Raw genomic sequence first — 18,570 nt, forward strand, 5'->3', positions numbered from 1 at the left:
CAATTGGTTGCTATTTCTAAACAACCTAATGTCATAAGCACTATATCTATGGGAAGGCGTATCGAAAAGTTGTCTAAATGAAGAAAATAACTCTACGACGGGGACATTAATTATTTGGGTTGAGCTTCTTCTGGTTCAAGGCATCGTAACGGAGGCAGATAATAATTTGAGTCGGAGTGAGAAAGACGTGTGGCAACACGTGATACCCTGCAGCATATCGAACTGCCCCCCTACCTCTGCCTTTCCTTTCTTTCTAGCCGGAAAGCCTCAATTGATTGCATGAGACTTCTAGCCATCACGAAATCTGTTGATCGATGATACGAAGAAGAATAACCTGGAACATATACCCCATGCATATACTTGGAACCACAAGCATCCTTGTGTGCCACTTGCCAAAACGCAAGTATTCGTGGCCTCTCTACCCGACTCGTGAGTATTTGCATCTATTGCATGGCATACCTATACAAAGTAGAGATTAGAATTCTCTATCGTACTAGAGAACTCCAACCGGCGACCGGAGTTTAAAACCCTGCTGGTGGTTTGTTGATCATAGCGCACCAATAGCCGTGTTTCTCGAGATCAAGCGAGACGCCATCCTCGCTTTTTACCGAGCCGTGTCATCAATGCTTGATCGACCTTTCTAGCCTCCGTGGGACACCGTAAATTCTTGCGGTGGACCCCTTTATTGCTTCTCGCCAGAGTCATAAAATACCATTCTACAGCTTCGCAGAGAAGCATCAACATGAGTGTACAATACGATTGAGTGCCGTCCAAGCAGCATCTCGAATCTGATACGGGACATTGGCGGCCAACGACGTAATCTCTGGCCCCTGACCAGCGCCAAGCCAAAGTTCAATGGCAAGGTTGAAATCTCCTCGAGTGCCGCTCTCATGCAACTCCTTTTACATGCGTGCGGAGGATTAGTATTTTCTCGCCTACCTCTATGCCGTCAGCTCTGCCCTTGTCAACGCAAGATCATCCAGCCCGAGAATCGTCTCATCCCAGTCCGGAAAAATCTCGTGTCGCGTGAGCGCCGTAGCGGCAATGCTAGCGGTAATAAGGCGCGTTCGTCTTCCCGTATACCTGCAGTCTTCAAGGCGCGCACGGTCGTTCCACTGGATGGCGTAACGGGATGGGGATTCAGCAGGGGCCGTCACGATGGTGTGGATAATATCGGACGGAGCGGGTATGTACTCCATAGTGCTTGGGATTAGTCGTTCGGAGTGCAGTAGAAACCGAAGAAGGTGTCCGGATTTTTGTCCTTGCATGGGCGTGTGGCTGATACAGTAGGAAACTGAGTATCGTAACAAGTGAATTTCGACTTCGTGCTTGATCCCCATCGTCAGCAGGTAACCATACTGTTTGGGCCATGTTCTCTTTTATTGAATGATTGATATGACGATTCGGATACTCAATTCATGGCTTGTTAACAAGTCAGAGTTTCGACGCCTCTTGAGAAGCTGTAGGCAGTTGGTCGACGACGACACTGTACTAGCCACATTACGCCACAAAACTCAGTCCGTTGCTCAGGTACCTGACCTATTTTAGTTCTTTTTGGAGTTTCATTGTGTTTCTGAAGCCTTCGTGTCGGGATGGTGCAAAACTTGGTTCCCCGTCGTCAATCATCAATTGTGGCATGTGTTCTCGTCATGCCCCTTTGCCTTAGCTAGATGCGCATGCTGGCATCCGTCACACATCTCGTCACACCTCATTTTGCAGGCCTGTCATGTTAGCGTCCGTGAAATAACGACCCCTCTATGGACCGAAAACGCGCAACAACCCTGAAAGCGGCGACGCAGGAACCACGTGTGTATTTACAGTGCTTGGCCGGGATTCGTATTGGTTGGCGGGAAATCGTCGAGGACCCTTCGGTCGCGAAACAAAATGACACGGCACTGTGTAAGAGGGAGAGTTAAAAAAAAAATATGTTGAGAGGACCCGAAATAGCCGTTCCGAGACGGGTTTGTAATGTGCAAGCAGAATGATGCATCTGATAAGGCACTTAGGCATGGACAAGGAAATGAATGGGATGGGGTCGGATATCGAAGTTGCATGTTGCAGGTCTTGGCAGTAACTCACCGCTTTGTTGTATTTTGGAGGCTCTGGTGTGTCTCTTCCTGTCTGCTGCGTGTCTTGCGTGGCGCAAGGCACCGGGTTGGGTACGTACAAGTTCTTGCTTTTACCAGTGATCCGTACCAGCTTCCATTGAATGCTAAGTATTCGTAAGTATCGATTTCTTCTCCTGATCAGACACGACGGCTTCAATCTATTGCTTGGCTTGGTTTATTGCCCCTCCATCCACCCCCTAGCGCGTGCCTGAAAGATCCGGACACGGCGGGGCAGAATTTGCACCTACTGGACGCTCTCGGCCAAGTACGGAGTACGCATCAGCGCCTTGTAATCTGCAGCGGACAAGAGTAGCAGCGACCACCGATGTTAGAGGCTGCGTAAGGCGCTACAAGTATACGCTAGAGCCCACCACTAAGCAGCGGGAGGATTTGGATAGGATAGGGGTCAATACTGCTTGCACTACAATTTGTAGGGTCTGGTGTCAACATTGAAGCCTCAACAGCATCAGGAGTGACAGTCACTTGATGCATCAACGACCTGGATAATCGCTCTCTGACTCAACTTTATCTCAACGTGCCAAAGTCAATTGCCTTGCCAAGCTACATCATTCGTCACATCATCCCTCCAACCCAGCATAGAAAAACCGGCGCTAGCAGCCCCAGGACCCTCCAAGGCTGCTTCCAGATAGCAGAATGGGCTGTTGACCAAAACAGGCCTAGACATGCGTGCATTTCCCGCGCTGCTGATTAAACGCAAATAGCCCTTTTCGCTCTCTTGCCAACTAACTCGACCTATCCCCAACTCCTTTCTTTTTGCCTGTGCCAGCTTTATATCTTCGTTTATATCTCGCAACCGGGCTCGATCCATATACCCTCATTCCAGGATCCCCATCCCCTCGTTGAAGCCACTACCTGCATTTGCTTGGATACACCGGTCACTCCTCTCTCTGGCCCGATCCACCTCGTAACCATGGCCTCACTTCTCGACTCGGTCAAGACCCTCAGCCTCAATGGCTCCGTAAAGGAGGTCAACGGCGACAAGATTGCCATTCGCAACATCTGCTGCGTTGGCGCTGGCTATGTCGGTATGTCACCCCTGCCTCTCGTTTATTTGTCTGTGTCTGTCGACCGACTCCGCTGTCGACTCTTAACCGGGACTCGAACCGAACTGACGGCTGGACAGGTGGCCCTACCGCCGCGGTCATTGCTTTCCAGAACCCTCACATCAAGGTCACCGTTGTCGACCGAGACGTGACCCGTATCCGCCGATGGAACTCGCGCCATCCTCCCATCTACGAGCCCGGCCTGCACGACATTGTCCGCATTGCCCGTGATGGCGGCCGCGAGACCGACATCTCTGGCCAGTCCTCCGAGGGAATCGCCTCCGAGAAGGGCGAGACCAAGGTTGCTCGCCGAGAGGGCAACCTCTTCTTCAGCACCGACGTCGCCGGCCACATTGCCGAGGCCGACATTGTCCTGGTGGCCGTCAACACCCCCACCAAGGAGCGCGGTGTTGGTGCCGGCAGCGCCACAGACATGACTGCTTTCGAGGCCGTCACTGGCTTCGTGGCCCAGTATGCGCGTGAGGGCGCCATCATTGTCGAGAAGAGCACTGTTCCCTGCCGAACTGCTCAGCTCGTGGCAGACACTGTAAGTAGCCTGTATCCACGTCATCCGGAAATGCCCAAGATTCAATTCTGACCTCCATTCTCTCATAGCTCGCCATGCACCGCCCCGGTGTCCACTTCGAGATCCTGTCCAACCCCGAGTTTTTGGCCGCCGGTACCGCCGTCAACGATTTGCTGTACCCCGACCGAATCCTCATCGGCTCCGCTCCCACTCCCTCCGGCAAGCGGGCCGCCGAGGCTCTGCTCGAGGTCTACGCCGCTTGGGTTCCTCGTGAGCGTATCCTGACTACCAACGTGTGGTCATCTGAGCTTGCCAAGCTGGTCGCCAACTCCATGCTGGCCCAGCGAATTTCCAGCATCAACTCCATCTCTGCCGTCTGCGAGCAGACTGGCGCTGATGTCGACGAGGTCGCCCGTGCCATCGGTGTCGATCCCCGTATCGGTAACAAGTTCTTGATGGCCGGTATTGGTTTCGGCGGCAGCTGCTTCAAGAAGGACGTTCTCAACCTCGTCTACCTGGCCGACACTATGGGCCTCCCTGAAGTTGGTGAATACTGGAGACAGGTTGTCAAGATGAACGAGTACGCTCGTGATCGATTCACCAACCGCGTGATCAAATGCCTCAACAACACCCTTGTTGGCAAAAAGGTCACCATCCTCGGCTACGCCTTCAAGAAGAACACCTCAGATACTCGTGAGGCTCCTGCTCTGGAGATGATCAAGACGCTCCTGGAGGAGCGACCCCGCGAGATCGCTGTCTTCGACCCTTGCTGCAACCCGTTTGTCGTCAAGAACGAGATCAAGGCCCTTCTCGGACCCGAAATCACAGCCAGCGTCCACGTCTACGGCAATGCCTACGACGCCTGCAAGGACAGCACAGCGGTCGTCATCGCTACCGAGTTCGACGAGTTCCGCAACCAGCCCATCCCCGTGGCTGCTCCCAAGCCCGTAGATCAGCCCGAGCCCAAGATGCTTGGCCGCAAGCCCAACCCCAAGGCAGACCCCAGACCGTTCAAGGAGTCGGCCCCCACAGAGAACGATCTCTTGGCGCTGCACAAGCACCTGGTGCAGCGCGACGGCCAGACTTCCGATGACCCTCTGGACCGATTCAACGTCGAGCCCGACTGCGACGAGAGCTGCCCCGACTGCATCCAGGCCAAGGAGAGCAAAGAGACGGGCTTTGCCACTGGCATGGGCAGCGCCGAAGAGTACAAGCCCAAGGAGCGACTGGACTGGGTGCGCATTGCCGAGACCATGGCCAAGCCCCGATGGGTGTTTGACGGCCGCGGTGTCATTGACTCTCGCGAGATGGTCAAGCTGGGAGTTCGCGTCGAGAGTGTCGGTCGCCAGCACCGCTTCTAGGTGCGTGATATAATGTCGGTGGTTTTTCTTCTTTGTTAAAGGGCGGCTGCGATACGACCTTTTACTCCTTTTTTGAGGCTGTGCATCGGTAATGCAGGTGGGCCTAGAACAAAACTACCTTATTGTTTTAATTAACCTTTGGATCCTTTGGATGACATTGTGCGGCGGCAGATGTGAGACATTCTGCATCACTTGGGAAAGAATTTGTTTGGTGGCTTGGGAAGAGGAAAAGAAAAGAGCGGTCACCATGCGAGACTTGGACGGGGGTGGTTTTGACCAGCCTCTAGATTAAATTGGATTAAGCAATCTAGAAACGAATACCTGATACAATATTTTAATTCTGAGTCATGAAGTGAAGACATGCGAATCCCGTGTTAGAAAATGAACAAATGTATATACCAACAATCTATATGCTTGCTAAGGGGTATCTGAAACAGTTTTCTATAAGACTTTCACATCTTGGTGTTGTCTTTTGCATTATTTACTGACATGCAGTTACACTCTACCAATTCATCTCCCACATCCTGCGCTACGTGGTCTATCGAGAAGGATCCAGGGCTAAGCCCCTTAGACGTTGCTTTTATCGGCGAGCTGTGTAACTCTCTCTGTCTCCACAGACGGGACGCCTCGGTCAGGTGGAATCGAGAAGCCGGTATAAATGTAAGTGAGCACGACAATGTACTCTGGGAGCAGAGCCATCAATCCAAAGGCCACGGCATTTCCCTCGATGGGATTAAAGGGCGAAGTGGCGCTGTCTTGAAGAGCGACTTCCAGGAGACCAAAGATTGTACGAATGATGAGGAATGGGGATGCGAGGAGACCGCCGCGCAAGACCTGAGGTGTTCACATTATCAGCATTCTCTCTTTCATACGTGTAAGTTTGCGAGAGGTGGGTTTTGACATACGATTTGGCTGCTGGGGAGGAGAGTGTGCTTCTTTCGCCAGAAAAAGGCCATCATGGAGATGAGCACGGCGAGCATGACGGCAAAAACAATGTAGCCGACGAGAGTAAGTGTGCGGCTGGTGTTCATCGCGGACGGGGTGCCGATGGAGCTGACGCCGCCGCCGGCGGAGAGGAGGCCGATGGCGACGAAGATGCAGAGACGCATGATGACGCCGATTTTGTTGGCTCGGGGGTTGGAGCTGTAGTTGTCGAGAAGGCTGTCGAATATTTCATCAATCTTTTATTCTTCTGGTGGTGGAAGGGGTTGATGGGGGAATGTAGAGACTTACACGATGCGGACGTAGCCGAGTGTAGCGATGATGAGAGGAACAACACCGACGTTGAGGAGGATGATGGCTGCGACGTAGAGTCCGATGCTGGGCTTTTGTTCGAGGGCGATGATGACTGGGCCGCCAGCGAGACGCACTATTCAAGCAAGATCAAGTCAGATTTTGTTGATGGATGATTTTTGATAGGGGATTGTAGAGATGTACTTAGACTAAAGGGAATCATGGGCCACCAGGCGAGGCGTGGGCGGATTCTGCCGTTGCGCTTCATGAGCCAGATGGCGGTTGGGACGATGGGCACGTAGAAGATGATTTGGGCGATGCCCAGGGACTCGTGGGAGTTGAGCATATTTGGAGGTTGCTTGTATCTATCCTGGGGAGGTTGTCACTTGTTGAATGGCGGACAGATGTCAAAGTTGTTGTCTGCACCAAGAGGCCGAATGTTCACAACTCACTGAAGAAGGCGGAAGCATCGAGACTTTTTAAATACATCCACCAAAGATCCCATCGCAACACAGCCGCCAACATGCATATAAACGCGCCCAATCCAAGCCCTTCCCATCTAAAAAGGCAGCCCCCAGGGCCAACAATGCCCCGAGATTATCCTCCTAGAGCTTGCCGGCTTCCGGGGCCGACGAATCACATCGAAGCGGCTCTGTTCAGCTGAGGGCGAATACACGTAAAACTCGGCGATCAGCTCGTGGCATGATGCTTCAAAGGGGATAAACCCGCCCCTCCTCCTCCAACCTTATTATCTCTAGGCGAAATGGGATGGGCTTTTTGGCTTGTGTTTAGCGGTTTGATGATCTTCACATAGTTATTTCGGCTTGATGCTTATTGGTGTTCCTTGATGGCTTGCTTTTTTCGTGGTATAAAGCCGTTTTGGGGTTAAGGCTGGACTGGTTTCTTTCTAGTGTGAGAGGCTGATTGGTTGGAGGCGAGATTGTGTTAGTTGTGAATAGCAAGAATCGAAGCTTGAAATACGCGAGAGATACGATACAATGCGACACGGCAACTGGAAGAGAATGCTACTAGTAAGACTTTTTGTACATGAGCCCCCTTGCGTCCTGCACGAGGTGCTTCGAGACAATCTTCGCTTCCCCCGAAAGTCTCAATTCATGAGCAAGTTGACGCAGGTGGCCCTAGTTACCTGACTTTCATTTCGTGCCATCATGCCGCTTTGGGGTTGGTTAAGTGCCTGAGCCACATTGGACGACGTGGGACGAATCCGACATGGCTGGTGCCACATGGCTTGGATCGTGTTAGGCTGCCGTGAGTTATAGCCTCTTTTTCTGTTCTGTTCTTCTTCTCTTCTCTTTCTGCTTTGGGGGCTTGCCGGTAGCTGGAGAGGCCGCCAAGATGCGATCAAGATGGAGGTGTCGGCAGTGCTCAATGAGGCTATGGATGCAGTTTTACGTCATGGTTGAGAGAGTTATGCTACCATACGCGTTGGAAGGGAGGCTGAATCTTGTAAGTGGAACTAAGTGCATACAGACACGCAATCAGAGAGGCTGTAAAGGCTACAGTCTACTAGAACTACATAAGAGCCATGCAAGAGTCGTATCTCGGAAATGGACGATATTGGCAAAGCAGATGACGACAGGATTATAACAAATGTATAGAGGATCAAGATATATGCTCTTCCCAGATTTAATAAGAGACCTGATCTTTATTGTTCACTAGTGTCTCACTTATATATTCACATCTTGATCAGTCGGCACACTCTCTGCTCTCAGTTGTCAACATTCACCACCAGAGCAGGAGACAAGGCAAACGCAAAATCCAACTCATCAATGTAAGCAGTAGCCGGGTCCTTGGGCGACGCATTTTGCCGCATGAAGCTCCTCATTGACCGCGAGGATACAACGTAATCCCTAACTTGGACTTCACGCTCCGGCCAAGAGGCAGCGATTTGCTCCTGGCAGCGCTCGATGTCTTCACGGACCTCACTGAGAAATATCTGCCTTGCTTCCTCCAAGTTGTTGCACTCTTTATCATACTCGTAGTTTCTTATATAGCTGTCGGATTTAGTTCGGACGGCTAGGCATTTTTGATTGGAAAGGATGCACATTTTGAGCAAGCGGATGTCGGCCTGGCGGATGTTAGCTATCAGAAGAGCACACAAGTAACGTTAGGAGGATAACGTACTTGGGTCAACGTGGTATCGTGGACAAGGACAACAGTATCAAAAGCATACAGCATTTGATCGTGGTAGTATTGGAATGCCGGCACATCCTGGGTTCCCGCGCCGGGAACGTCGTAGAGCAACATCTCTGGGTGGTTGGGAATCTCATGGCGAGTTATACCCATCGTAACTTGATTAGAGCCCACGCGGGCAGCACCATCATCGTTTCCGCCTTTATCGCAAAGAGAATTGATGAGTGATGATTTGCCAACATTGACGTTGCCGGCGAAGACAATATTTTGTTTGCCTGTGGCATAACCCACCGTCTCCTGAGCGCTGACTATAAGGTCTTCTGTGATCGTTGGCTGATCTGTATCATAGCCACTAGCATGAGGATTAATTAAATGTGCATCATTAACCTATTAATAAGATAAACATGACTTACAGCTCATTCAGAAGTGCTAGCCGTCTTTGCTCGCTTTCCCGTTCTTTTTCCTCCGACTCCCTGAGCTTCCGCTGGGCTTCGCGAGCTCTCCTTTGAGGACGTGCGACTATCTCCTCATAGCCCTTCCAGAGACCAGCCACTGCCCCTGGGATAAGAGGAATCCATGCCATATTTTCTTGATGACACAAAGCGGATGGTTGTTGTTAAGAAGACTGCGTTCCTTCTTGATGAACGAGGAGTAGACGGCACAACGAGGGGCATTTATAACCCGCGAACAAAGTGTATGAGAAGAATCCGATTCAAACGTCTTGACTTTCTCTCGAGTGCGGGGTAAGAAATGATACATTATTGCTTGTTGCGTTTTCCCTTGCATGAAGCCACATTCAGCCTCGCCAGGCAACAACAGACAAGTTCACCGAAAGCGGTGTTGATTCGTCAGTTACAGCAAGATGATCGTAGCATATCAAGGAAATGTATAAACAAACGTCTGCCAAGATTTATCTTCCTTTTCGTAATTGTACTTGACATCATAAGATTCAGTTATGTGTCCGGTTGCTTTGGCTAGTCATTTGAGCGTTCAGCAGTCTTCCTTGCCTGCGAAAGTGGTGCTCTCAAGATCTATGCAAACACAGCCAATCATCACGATCTATGATTCATCACCACGCCAATTCATGTTAAATAGCTGGTATAATTGATTCATCTCGTCTTTTCTGCATGCTTTTACAAACTATACACCGAAAGCCGCCATCTCGTACGGAATGACAGGCGGCTGCCGAAAGCGGATAAAAGGTCTCCACGATCTTGTTTCGCATTGCGTTTCGCGCTGTCACGGCTCTGCCCGCCTCGCAGAAGCACCGCAGCTAGATTGTTTCAGAGCCCGGTCAGGGAGTCACGGGTTGAACCTTGATGAATGTTGGAGTTGACAGCTGCCAAGCGGCATCGCGCATCTTTTCTGGGTGAATCAATGTCTGTGCATTGCTGTGCCGACAGCCAGATCGGCCGTGCTTCATCAAGGATCAATAATACATCCAAGAGTTTTATCCGCGAAAAAGATTCTTCATTCTTCAATCGCGCTTTATTGCCAAGTATATAATCCGTATGCTAGCTGACTTACTGATTCAACACTTTACAGGAGTAGATGGTCGTGTCAAGTTGATTCTCCTCGGTCGAGGGTGGCCACAGAACCCCTTTGCCACGTTTCAGCAAGAACTGCCTCCTGCCAAACTGACTAGCCGTGAGATTCTACGTAGTATATACATCCCCTACTTATCTTCTACTCATTAGTATGCAGTGTCCTGTAGATCTGATACTGTGGCACGAACCAAGCAAAATCGTAAACTTACATGATTGCACCATCTCTTACTCTTCCTCTCTGTTCCATTTAAGAAAAGATACCCGACTACAATCAACATCTCTGTGTAGCGTTCGATCTTTTCACATACTACAGCCGGCCTTTCGGAGTCGGGTAGGCAGTGAGTGGCTCCTCGACATGAAGGCCTGTCATCCCATCCTATTCGTCTTATTCGCCATCGCAGCCGGAGAAGCGCTCCCCCCTAATGCAGTTCCTGTCATGTGTGCCGCCATCTGCGGACCAATCGTGGAGCTGAGTTCCATGTGCAGCCCAAAGAGATCATTGGAAGGATCAGAAAGCGATCATTTGGACCTGAGGGCGCGCCTCAGACAGGTCAAGAGGCAAAACGAGAACCAATTTGACGAAAGGGCTCGAATTGAGAAGCGCTTCTCGGTCATTGTTCCAGCGCCGACAACATTTCCTCCTGATTTGCTAGCTGGACAATATCCAGCAGCCTCGTCCCCTATACCAGAGATAACAACACCATTGTCACAATCCCCGGCGCCTGTTCCTCCACAATATTACTCTCCTCCTGCTCAGTCTCCGCCAGCCGCCGCTCCAGCTCCAGCTCTTCCAACTACACCTAATTATCTACCTCCATCAACTCTTCAACCAGTACCTCAGTCTCCTACATCATCTGCAACATGGAGTGGTCAGCCCACCTCCATTTCCGCCCCGACTAGGACAGCAAAGAGTGCATCTACAACTTCCAAGCATCAAACATCTATGCATCCGACCATAATAGGCGCAAGTGGAGACGATGGCGATTTGACTGGTGGATGGGGAGAGACGGAAAATGCAGAAGAGAAATGCGTATGTTTAAACAATAGCTTTAATGTGGCAGAGATTGCTGGGTTATGCGCGAGTTGCATAAGTATGAAGGCGGATACGCAAAATAGTGAGCGTCATCGTCCGTCCCTCCATCGTTTCTCTTGCCATGACTAATAACGGGTTGTAGATATGGATGTAATCATGTCTGTATGTCAATTCTCTCCACAACAATATAGTCCAGACAAGGACAGCTTGGTGAGCAATATCTGGGTTAAGGCCGCCAGACCAACAGCTACAAGCAGGTCAAATGGAGCTTCTCGATCGACTGGATTTATACGTTTGGGATCGGTATTCAGTGCGATGAGTTTCGCCATCGCGGCATTAATGATGTTATGACACGACTTTATAACTCGGTGGAATGGCTTTGCGTACGGTTTCTGTAATGTGCTTCCTCGGTGGCGGATGGAAGTATGAGTGCAAGGAATGACAATGAAGGTCCTCAGAAGTGGCGAAGTCTAGATGGAAGTAGGCATAATAGAAGAAACTAGATAGATGTAGCGATAGTATCCGATATATGAAGGGCCGCATAATGCCCAATACTTATTGACTCCTGATACCCGTTGTACATGAATGCGCAAGGTAACCGCCGAGATTCCTAGTAGCTGGCCTGGACTCCCGCCGCCGCCGCTGCTGCTTCCGACGGTAACCCCCCTTATAAATGTTTCCCGCCGTAATTCACCGGCCTGGAGGCTCTCCGTAAAAGGGCAGTCCCTTTGATGTGGCCGAACTCGCCACAGTTGTGGCACCGTCCTCTGCAGGTCGTTGGCCAGGCAGCCGGTGAAGGGGGAATCACCATTGAGGAGGAGGCGGCGGCGACGTCGGAGGTGGTGATGTTGATGGTGGTGTCGGCGGCGGTCGTGGCAGCAGCTTGTGCCGCTGCCTGCTGCTCCAGAGTAGCAATATGATGCCGGAGCTCGGCGTTATGAGAGATTGTAACTACGGGCAGAGCCACCGATCCTACAGAATAAGTGCCATTAATTTACGAAATGAAACAAAACTTTTCTTCTTCGCCTCCTCAGCAAGCCGAGAAAGCAATGAAAAAAAAAAAAAAAAAAATCCTGACATAAGGTCAATCAGGGTCCAGACATAAGCTCAATCTGGGACTGGTCTTTCTCCAACTGTCCTGGCATAAGGTCAATCAGGACCCAGGCATTATCCAGCCTGCAATTGTCCTGACATATGGTCAATCAGGACAAACAACCATCATCAGCCACCTCAATCCAACTATCCTCGCTACAACCAATAAGGGACAACAAAACCTCTCTAAAGGTAGTGCCATCTACAACATGCCTAGCAAACATACACCTTAGCATCGCTAAGGTATATGTCAACATCAAAGAGAAAGGAAGACGGGGAAGACGAAGACGGGGAAGACGAAGACGGGGAAGACGAAGACGGGGAAGACGAAGACGGGGAAGACGAAGACGGGGTGGGGGGAAGGGAAATGGTGATGGGGATGGTGAGAGGAAGCTGAGAGAGGAAAAGTAGAAAAAGAGAAAGGAGGGGAGATGGAGGAGATGAAGCAGACTAACGAGCCCGCTTGGGAGGAGGAGGAGAAGAGGTGGAGAGGGGGTGGAAGAAGTGAAGGGGAAAGAGGAACAAGGAACAAGGACAGGAAGAGGATGGAAAGGAGTGAGGCACGGTGACGAGTGTTAGATCTCGACACTCTAGTTGTTCATGACAGAGGGGGCAGACATTGTGTGCGTGCGTGCTTGTGTGAAGAAGAAAAAAGAAAAAGAAAGCAGAACGAGAAACTCGACAGAAAATGTCCCACGCGTCGATTTCTCGCGTCTTAAAATAGAAGGAACGAGCTACCTGACGTAGGTAGGTTCCTTAGCTGTATCGATAGATAGCTAGATTAGCCGAATCGGGTCGAGGCATCGAAGTGATTGTGGTCTAACAGCTCATGAGTTAACACGCGGATGTGAGCCATGGTACCACTCCTTCTCCGAATATCACCAATAGCAGCAGGGCGAACAAGAAGCATTACAAGAGGCCGTTATTTGGGCACACTGCTGTTTCTCATATATCCGTGCATATTCGAAGAGACTTTCCAGCGACCAAGATGAACGTCTGGCCCCTCTCACTAGCCAATAAATGAAGCCTGAAGCCAGAGACAGCTTTACGTTGCAACTACGTGCTGGGAAGCTCTCTCTGCGTATGCAATTCTTGGGGGACTTTCATTCATATCCGAATTTTGATTGACATTGCTTATTGGAGCTGCTTGTAACACTACATACATGTATTCCGTAAGGCTTCACAATAGAGGTGGGGTGTAGAAGAAAAGACGTATATAGAAAAAACTACCCAAAACTAACTGCACATCCTACACAGGACATGATGCTGAGTACATGTACGACGTACGCCTCAGTTAATATCCCTGATCCGAAAATTTCAACCAGTGTTCCCTTCGTCCTATGGTTCCCTTTTTATTTCATCTCTTCCGCCTCCTCCCAATGCCCAATAATCCAAAGTCCTCTCTGAGAGAACTACACTAGATAAGCCTTTATTTTCTAATCAATCAGCCCAAGAGGCCCATCAAAGGCTCGGTGATAGTCGTGTTTATGTTTGTCGCCGTACCAGTGGTTATGGTGGTAGTATTTTTGACCGTTCCAATAGTCTTGGTTAAGCCAGTGTGTCTTAGCCCAACAAACCACCCAACAAACCACCCAAGAGACCTGTGCCAGTGGTTGTTGAATTCGTCCCTAGCAAACCGCCTAAAAGGCCAGATAAAAGTCCAGTTGAGTTCGTCGACCCTTCTGGAGTTGTGGAAGTCCCTAGCAAACCGCCTAAAAGGCCAGATAAAAGTCCGGTTGAGTTCGTCGACCCTGCTGGGGTTGTGGAAGTCCCTAGCAAACCGCCTAAAAGGCCAGATAAAAGCCCAGTACCATTTGACCCTGTCCCTAGCAAGCCGCCTAAAAGGCCAGAACCAGTTGATCCTGTGTCCATCGATCCAGTGCCTGTCGATCCAGTTCCGGTTGATGTGGTATTGGTTCCTCCAGTGCCTCCTCCACCCAAGAGACCACCCAAGAGGCCACCCAAGAGGCCACCTAAAAGCCCCGTGGAGTTGGTACCAGTAGTTGTGGCATTAGTCAAGCCAGTATTTGTTGTAGAACCACTACCTAATAAGCCGCCAAGGAGTCCCCCTGTTGAGTTTGTCGTCCTGATATTTGTCACTCCGGTACCCGTTGATCCTGTTCCACCAAAGAGTAGATTTCCTAAAGCGCCGCCAATCGTGTTCAAGAGGGAATCTGTCGAATTTATAAGAGCACCAAGAAAACCAATGCCGCCAGTCGTTGCGGTTGAATTAGTGCCACCAGCGCTGTCAGTGCTGCCATTCGTTATAGAGCCGTTTCCACCGCCGACGAGGTCGTTACTTCCAGTGCCGCCACTTTCAGTACCGCCAGTTGAGCCACTGCCTAATGTGCCATTTACCCCTGCTGATCTTGGGGTATTATCGATAGAACCTCCAATAGTAGCGGTTAGATTGAGGCCTCCTCCACCTGTCGTCGTGTTTTCAGGAGCCCCCAATAATTCTCCCAGGAGATCGCCACCAGTTGTTGTGTTCAAGGCCCCCCCCGGGCTCAACAAACCACCGGTCGCAGTGGAGTTGTCAGGAGTTCCCAACCCTTCTAATAATCCTGTTGTTGTATTGAGGAGGTTGTCGGTGCTATTTGTCAGGCTTCCAATGACTCCTCCTAGGGTGTCATTTCCAAGTAGGCCAGTGCTGTTTGTTTCGGGCGCTGAAGTTCCCAACAAGCCGCCCAAAAGATCTGTTCCGTTTGCTCCGCCGAGTAATCCTGTGCTGTTTGTGAGATCTCCAATGACTCCTCCTAGCGAACCCGTTAAATTGTCGGGAGATCCGCCGAGTAGACCGCCCGGAATACCCGTGCCATTGGCCACTCTAAGAGTATTATTGAGAAGACCTCTAAGATCTGTGCTGTTCAGGAGCCCTGTATCTAGATCGGTCCCGCCAAGTCCCGTTCCATTGAGAAGTCCGTCAACAGTACTTCCTAGATCGGTTCCGTTAAGAAGGCCTCCTAAAAGGCTGGGGTCAATGGTAGTGCCGTTACCAAGAAGACCGAGCAGCGTACCCAGCAAACTGGTATTATTGGCAGTTCCATTGCCGAACAACAAAGTTCCGAGGCCCGTGTTGTTTGTAGCAAGGCCGAGAGTATCGTTGAGAGCTTGCGAGACAAGGCCAGTGAGCGCGTCACCGAGCGCTGTGTTGTTGCCAGTTACGTTGAGTAGTGGAAGAAGTTGGCCAAGAATGCTGCCTGCAAGAAGTTGACCAATCAGACTGGGGTTGGCTGCAGTTCCGTTACCTCCAAGAAGCGAGCCGAGGCTAGCGTCGATAGTTCCATTGAGTCCGAGGAGAGATGATAGGAGGCCGGTACTGTTGGCTGTTTCATTGCTAAAGAGAACGGATCCGAGGCCAGTTGTATTGAGCACGAGTCCAAGGGTTTCACCGATAGCTTGTGCGAGAACCCCAGTAAGAATATCACCAGAAATGTTTGTGGCATTGCTAGTTCCGTTACCAAGGAGAGCATTGGCGAGACTGCCAAGGATACCGCCAGGTAGATTACCTCCAGGTAAAATAGCTCCCAGGCCCGTGGTATTCGTGCCATTGAGTCCGATGGCCTCATTCAGAGCCTGTGAAAGAATGGCATTAACGGCGTCACCAATGGCAGTATCATTCACAGCTCCATTAATTCCAAGCAATTCTCCAATGAGTCCTGTATTGTTCACAGTTCCATTGCCCAAGAGTAGTTGCCCGAGACCTGTGTCGTTACTAGCAAGTCCAAGGACTTCACTGAGAGCCTTTGAGAACACGGCGCCAATAGAGTCACCGAGAAAGTTGGTGAAGTTGTCAGTTCCATTAGGTCTGAGACTCGTGCCAATGAGCGCGCCGAGTCCCGTGTTGTTCCAGCTTTCTGTGCTATTGCCTAAGCCACCCGTCGTACCACTTCCAAGATTTGTTCCGTTGGTCAATCCTCCTAAGAGGCCAGGATCGATGGCCTTACTGTTTGTGAGACCTCCGAGCGTATAGTTCAAGAGAGAAGATTCAATAGACCAATCAGGGTCAGCCAGTCGATGAGGCTGACTATCTCTGTCTGTGTCGGCCCCGATGAGATGGTCATGAGGCAGATCGTCCAATTTACCTTCATTGCCGATAATCACAATTGGCACCGCGCTGGGCCGAGGCTTTCCGCGGTGGTCAGTAGGGAGAACCGTACGAGTTTCAGCTTTTGCCCCGTTATCATATCCATGAGCGGTAACCGTCCAGAGACGGTCGGTAAAGCCGTGAGTGCCGATAACAACTGTGTGGGGATCTTCCGGGCGCCTGGCCGGAATAGTGAATCTAGGGTCGTTGGGGCCAGCCCCTTCCCATGTATAAGTTGTAGGAAGTGGTTTCTGAGGACTCTTGGACTTGATGGGTTCATATATGATAGCAGTACCCTTGCAGCCATGGCAATTAGGATGAATAGTGGAGACATAAGGCTTGTCGTAATCGTATGCAGTTGACGTGATTGTAACATAGGGATCTTCGGTAGGTTCATAATGAAAGACAGTTCCGGTGCAGACCGGGCACTCGGGGTGTTTGGTTGAGGTAGCGTGCTCCGACTGGCAAGTCGGCAGAGTAAGCGTTACATACGGCGGCTTATTTTCAGCTGTCTTGAATGCATTCTTTGGATCGCAGGCATTGACACACGAACCAAGGTCGAGATAGGTTGTGACGACAACTTCAACGGTAACAACATCGTCGTTGTAGGCCCTCGCAGGGGCGGAAAGGAGTGAACCTAGGACGGCCAAAGCAGCCGTCCTAGATAAGGAATCGCTTGCACGACCGCCGGCCATCCTTGAAAGCCAGTCGCAGCGCAATAACGGTGTTTAGAAGCGCAGCCAAATTCTAAAGAAAGGCAAAAAAGAGTGAAAGTGGTTACCATTTCACAAGCAGACTAGAGGTCGGCCATCCCATGGTATAATATATCAGTTTGGGGCATAGAAAGGGTTGAAGAATTGCTCATCACATTTCAGCATCAGATTGAAAAGTTCCGAGGAATGTTCTTGTTGTTGGCTCTTGAAGTGGGAGAATAGCAAAGGATGGCTACCAGGAAACATTCGTGAATATGAGGCCATATCGCTCAACAATTAACTGAGTCAGACAGTCGTGCTGCATTCCAGAGTTTGTAACTTCAGCAAATATTCTCGACCCTCCCCCAAAAGCTCGGTCCTGTTGTCACGAGAATGATTGGGCATGATCCTGTGTGCTTTACGCGGTGGCAGAGCCATTCCATGGCCTGTGAACCGTGTTCGCGTCTCGAGGTGACTATCACCCTCCCGCAGTGTACTTTGGAGTGATACATGGCAATAAACTGCTGGCGTAATGCTCTACTCACAATGAGCAATCTGAATTTGAGCTTTAGCATCCCGGCCAAGAACAATATGTCTGAGATGAATGGAATCGATAAACAGCACATTGGTACCCCTTTGCTCGTGAGAACTGGTGGAGGGATTCTCCTTCATAGTCCATTAATTGCATCATCCCGTGCTCATATTAGCACAAGCCAAGCTAGAATAAATTTGTCCTGGCTCCGGCCGGTAGCCCAGCAGCAGCATATCGACAGATCGGACCATGGATGCCAGCCCTCAGGGCAGTGGCCGGGCAACAGGACATTGTGCTCGAGATGCCCCTCAGTCCCCATGGTAATAAATTGAACTCGACTCCGTTGAGGACACTGTTGTCGGGTGCGTTGGTCAGGGACGGCGCTTGAGACACGTTTGTGGATGGTGTCCTGCATGTACCCAACGGTTCCAGGGAGGAAAGAGGACAAGGATCGACAGGCAGTATTTTGAAGCAGCGGTATTCATAGGGGGGAAACCGTAGGGCATCTGGTTCATTTAATGCCAAGTGTGTGTGGCTAAAAGTTACATGTATGATCGCTGCTTCGAAGGGGTGAGTGAAGCAATGTGAAGTTCACGGGGGACGCACGTGTTCGCGGCTCTCCGCCCATATTTATTGTTTTCTGCCACAACATCAATCTATTATGTTCCATATAGCTTCGACTTTGTCCTTTTAGTGCGTGTTTCTGCTTCTATTTTAATGCTCATTAGCTTCTTCCTCTAAGCCTAGATGCAATACTAGCTGCTGTCGCAGACTAAGGACCAACGTGTTGTTTCTCTTCGCGACACAAACATACCAAATACTGTGACGAAACGCAGCTTGTATCTTCAAAATCACCCTTAGCGCTTGTACCGGCTCGGAATCCGCCCGGCCGAAAAGGGACCCTATGCTCAGTTGTGAGACAATTGCCTGCGTTATATTACAATGGGTCGCCGAAGCTGCTCCATGTCTCTGAGCGGCTTGCTAAAGTGATTCGCGTCTCGAATGCAGGTTTCGCGCATAGACGCGACTAAGACGGCATCTTTTGCCTCACTGAGTATTGCTCGAGGGAAAAAGTCAAAGTTTTTTGGGATAATTCTTACGTCAAGACATGGTTGAGACTCGGTCAATTGTGCAATCACGT

The 18,570-nt window shown here is 50.4% G+C and overlaps 5 protein-coding genes across 5 annotated transcripts; 2 read left to right on the plus strand and 3 right to left on the minus strand.

The window, feature by feature from the left end:
* Window positions 1-3,039: 3,039 nt before the first annotated feature.
* T069G_09232 (UDP-glucose/GDP-mannose dehydrogenase family, NAD binding domain-containing protein) lies at window positions 3,040-5,059 on the plus strand (the record flags this gene model as incomplete). The annotated part of the gene is made up of 3 exons (XM_056176442.1): window positions 3,040-3,154; window positions 3,253-3,719; window positions 3,788-5,059. 3 exons carry the CDS (start codon window positions 3,040-3,042, stop codon window positions 5,057-5,059), a joined length of 1,854 nt encoding a protein of 617 aa, XP_056024920.1.
* Window positions 5,060-5,626: 567 nt separating this feature from the next.
* On the minus strand, window positions 5,627-6,638 carry T069G_09233 (uncharacterized protein; the record flags this gene model as incomplete). The annotated part of the gene is made up of 4 exons (XM_056176443.1): window positions 5,627-5,893; window positions 5,965-6,220; window positions 6,293-6,428; window positions 6,497-6,638. The coding sequence occupies 4 exons, from the start codon at window positions 6,636-6,638 to the stop codon at window positions 5,627-5,629; spliced, it is 801 nt and encodes a 266-aa protein (XP_056024921.1).
* Window positions 6,639-8,021: 1,383 nt separating this feature from the next.
* On the minus strand, window positions 8,022-9,029 carry T069G_09234 (interferon-inducible GTPase (IIGP) domain-containing protein; the record flags this gene model as incomplete). The annotated part of the gene is made up of 3 exons (XM_056176444.1): window positions 8,022-8,381; window positions 8,438-8,798; window positions 8,860-9,029. 3 exons carry the CDS (start codon window positions 9,027-9,029, stop codon window positions 8,022-8,024), a joined length of 891 nt encoding a protein of 296 aa, XP_056024922.1.
* A 1,319-nt stretch (window positions 9,030-10,348) lies between these two features.
* Window positions 10,349-11,424, plus strand: T069G_09235 (uncharacterized protein; the record flags this gene model as incomplete). The annotated part of the gene is made up of 3 exons (XM_056176445.1): window positions 10,349-11,108; window positions 11,169-11,188; window positions 11,266-11,424. 3 exons carry the CDS (start codon window positions 10,349-10,351, stop codon window positions 11,422-11,424), a joined length of 939 nt encoding a protein of 312 aa, XP_056024923.1.
* A 2,257-nt stretch (window positions 11,425-13,681) lies between these two features.
* T069G_09236 (uncharacterized protein) lies at window positions 13,682-16,900 on the minus strand (the record flags this gene model as incomplete). Its single annotated transcript, XM_056176446.1, has 1 exon — window positions 13,682-16,900. The coding sequence occupies one exon, from the start codon at window positions 16,898-16,900 to the stop codon at window positions 13,682-13,684; it is 3,219 nt and encodes a 1,072-aa protein (XP_056024924.1).
* Window positions 16,901-18,570: the final 1,670 nt, after the last annotated feature.

This window comes from Trichoderma breve, chromosome 6 (assembly GCF_028502605.1).
Source record: "Trichoderma breve strain T069 chromosome 6, whole genome shotgun sequence".
Classification (NCBI taxonomy): Eukaryota; Fungi; Ascomycota; class Sordariomycetes; order Hypocreales; family Hypocreaceae; genus Trichoderma; species Trichoderma breve.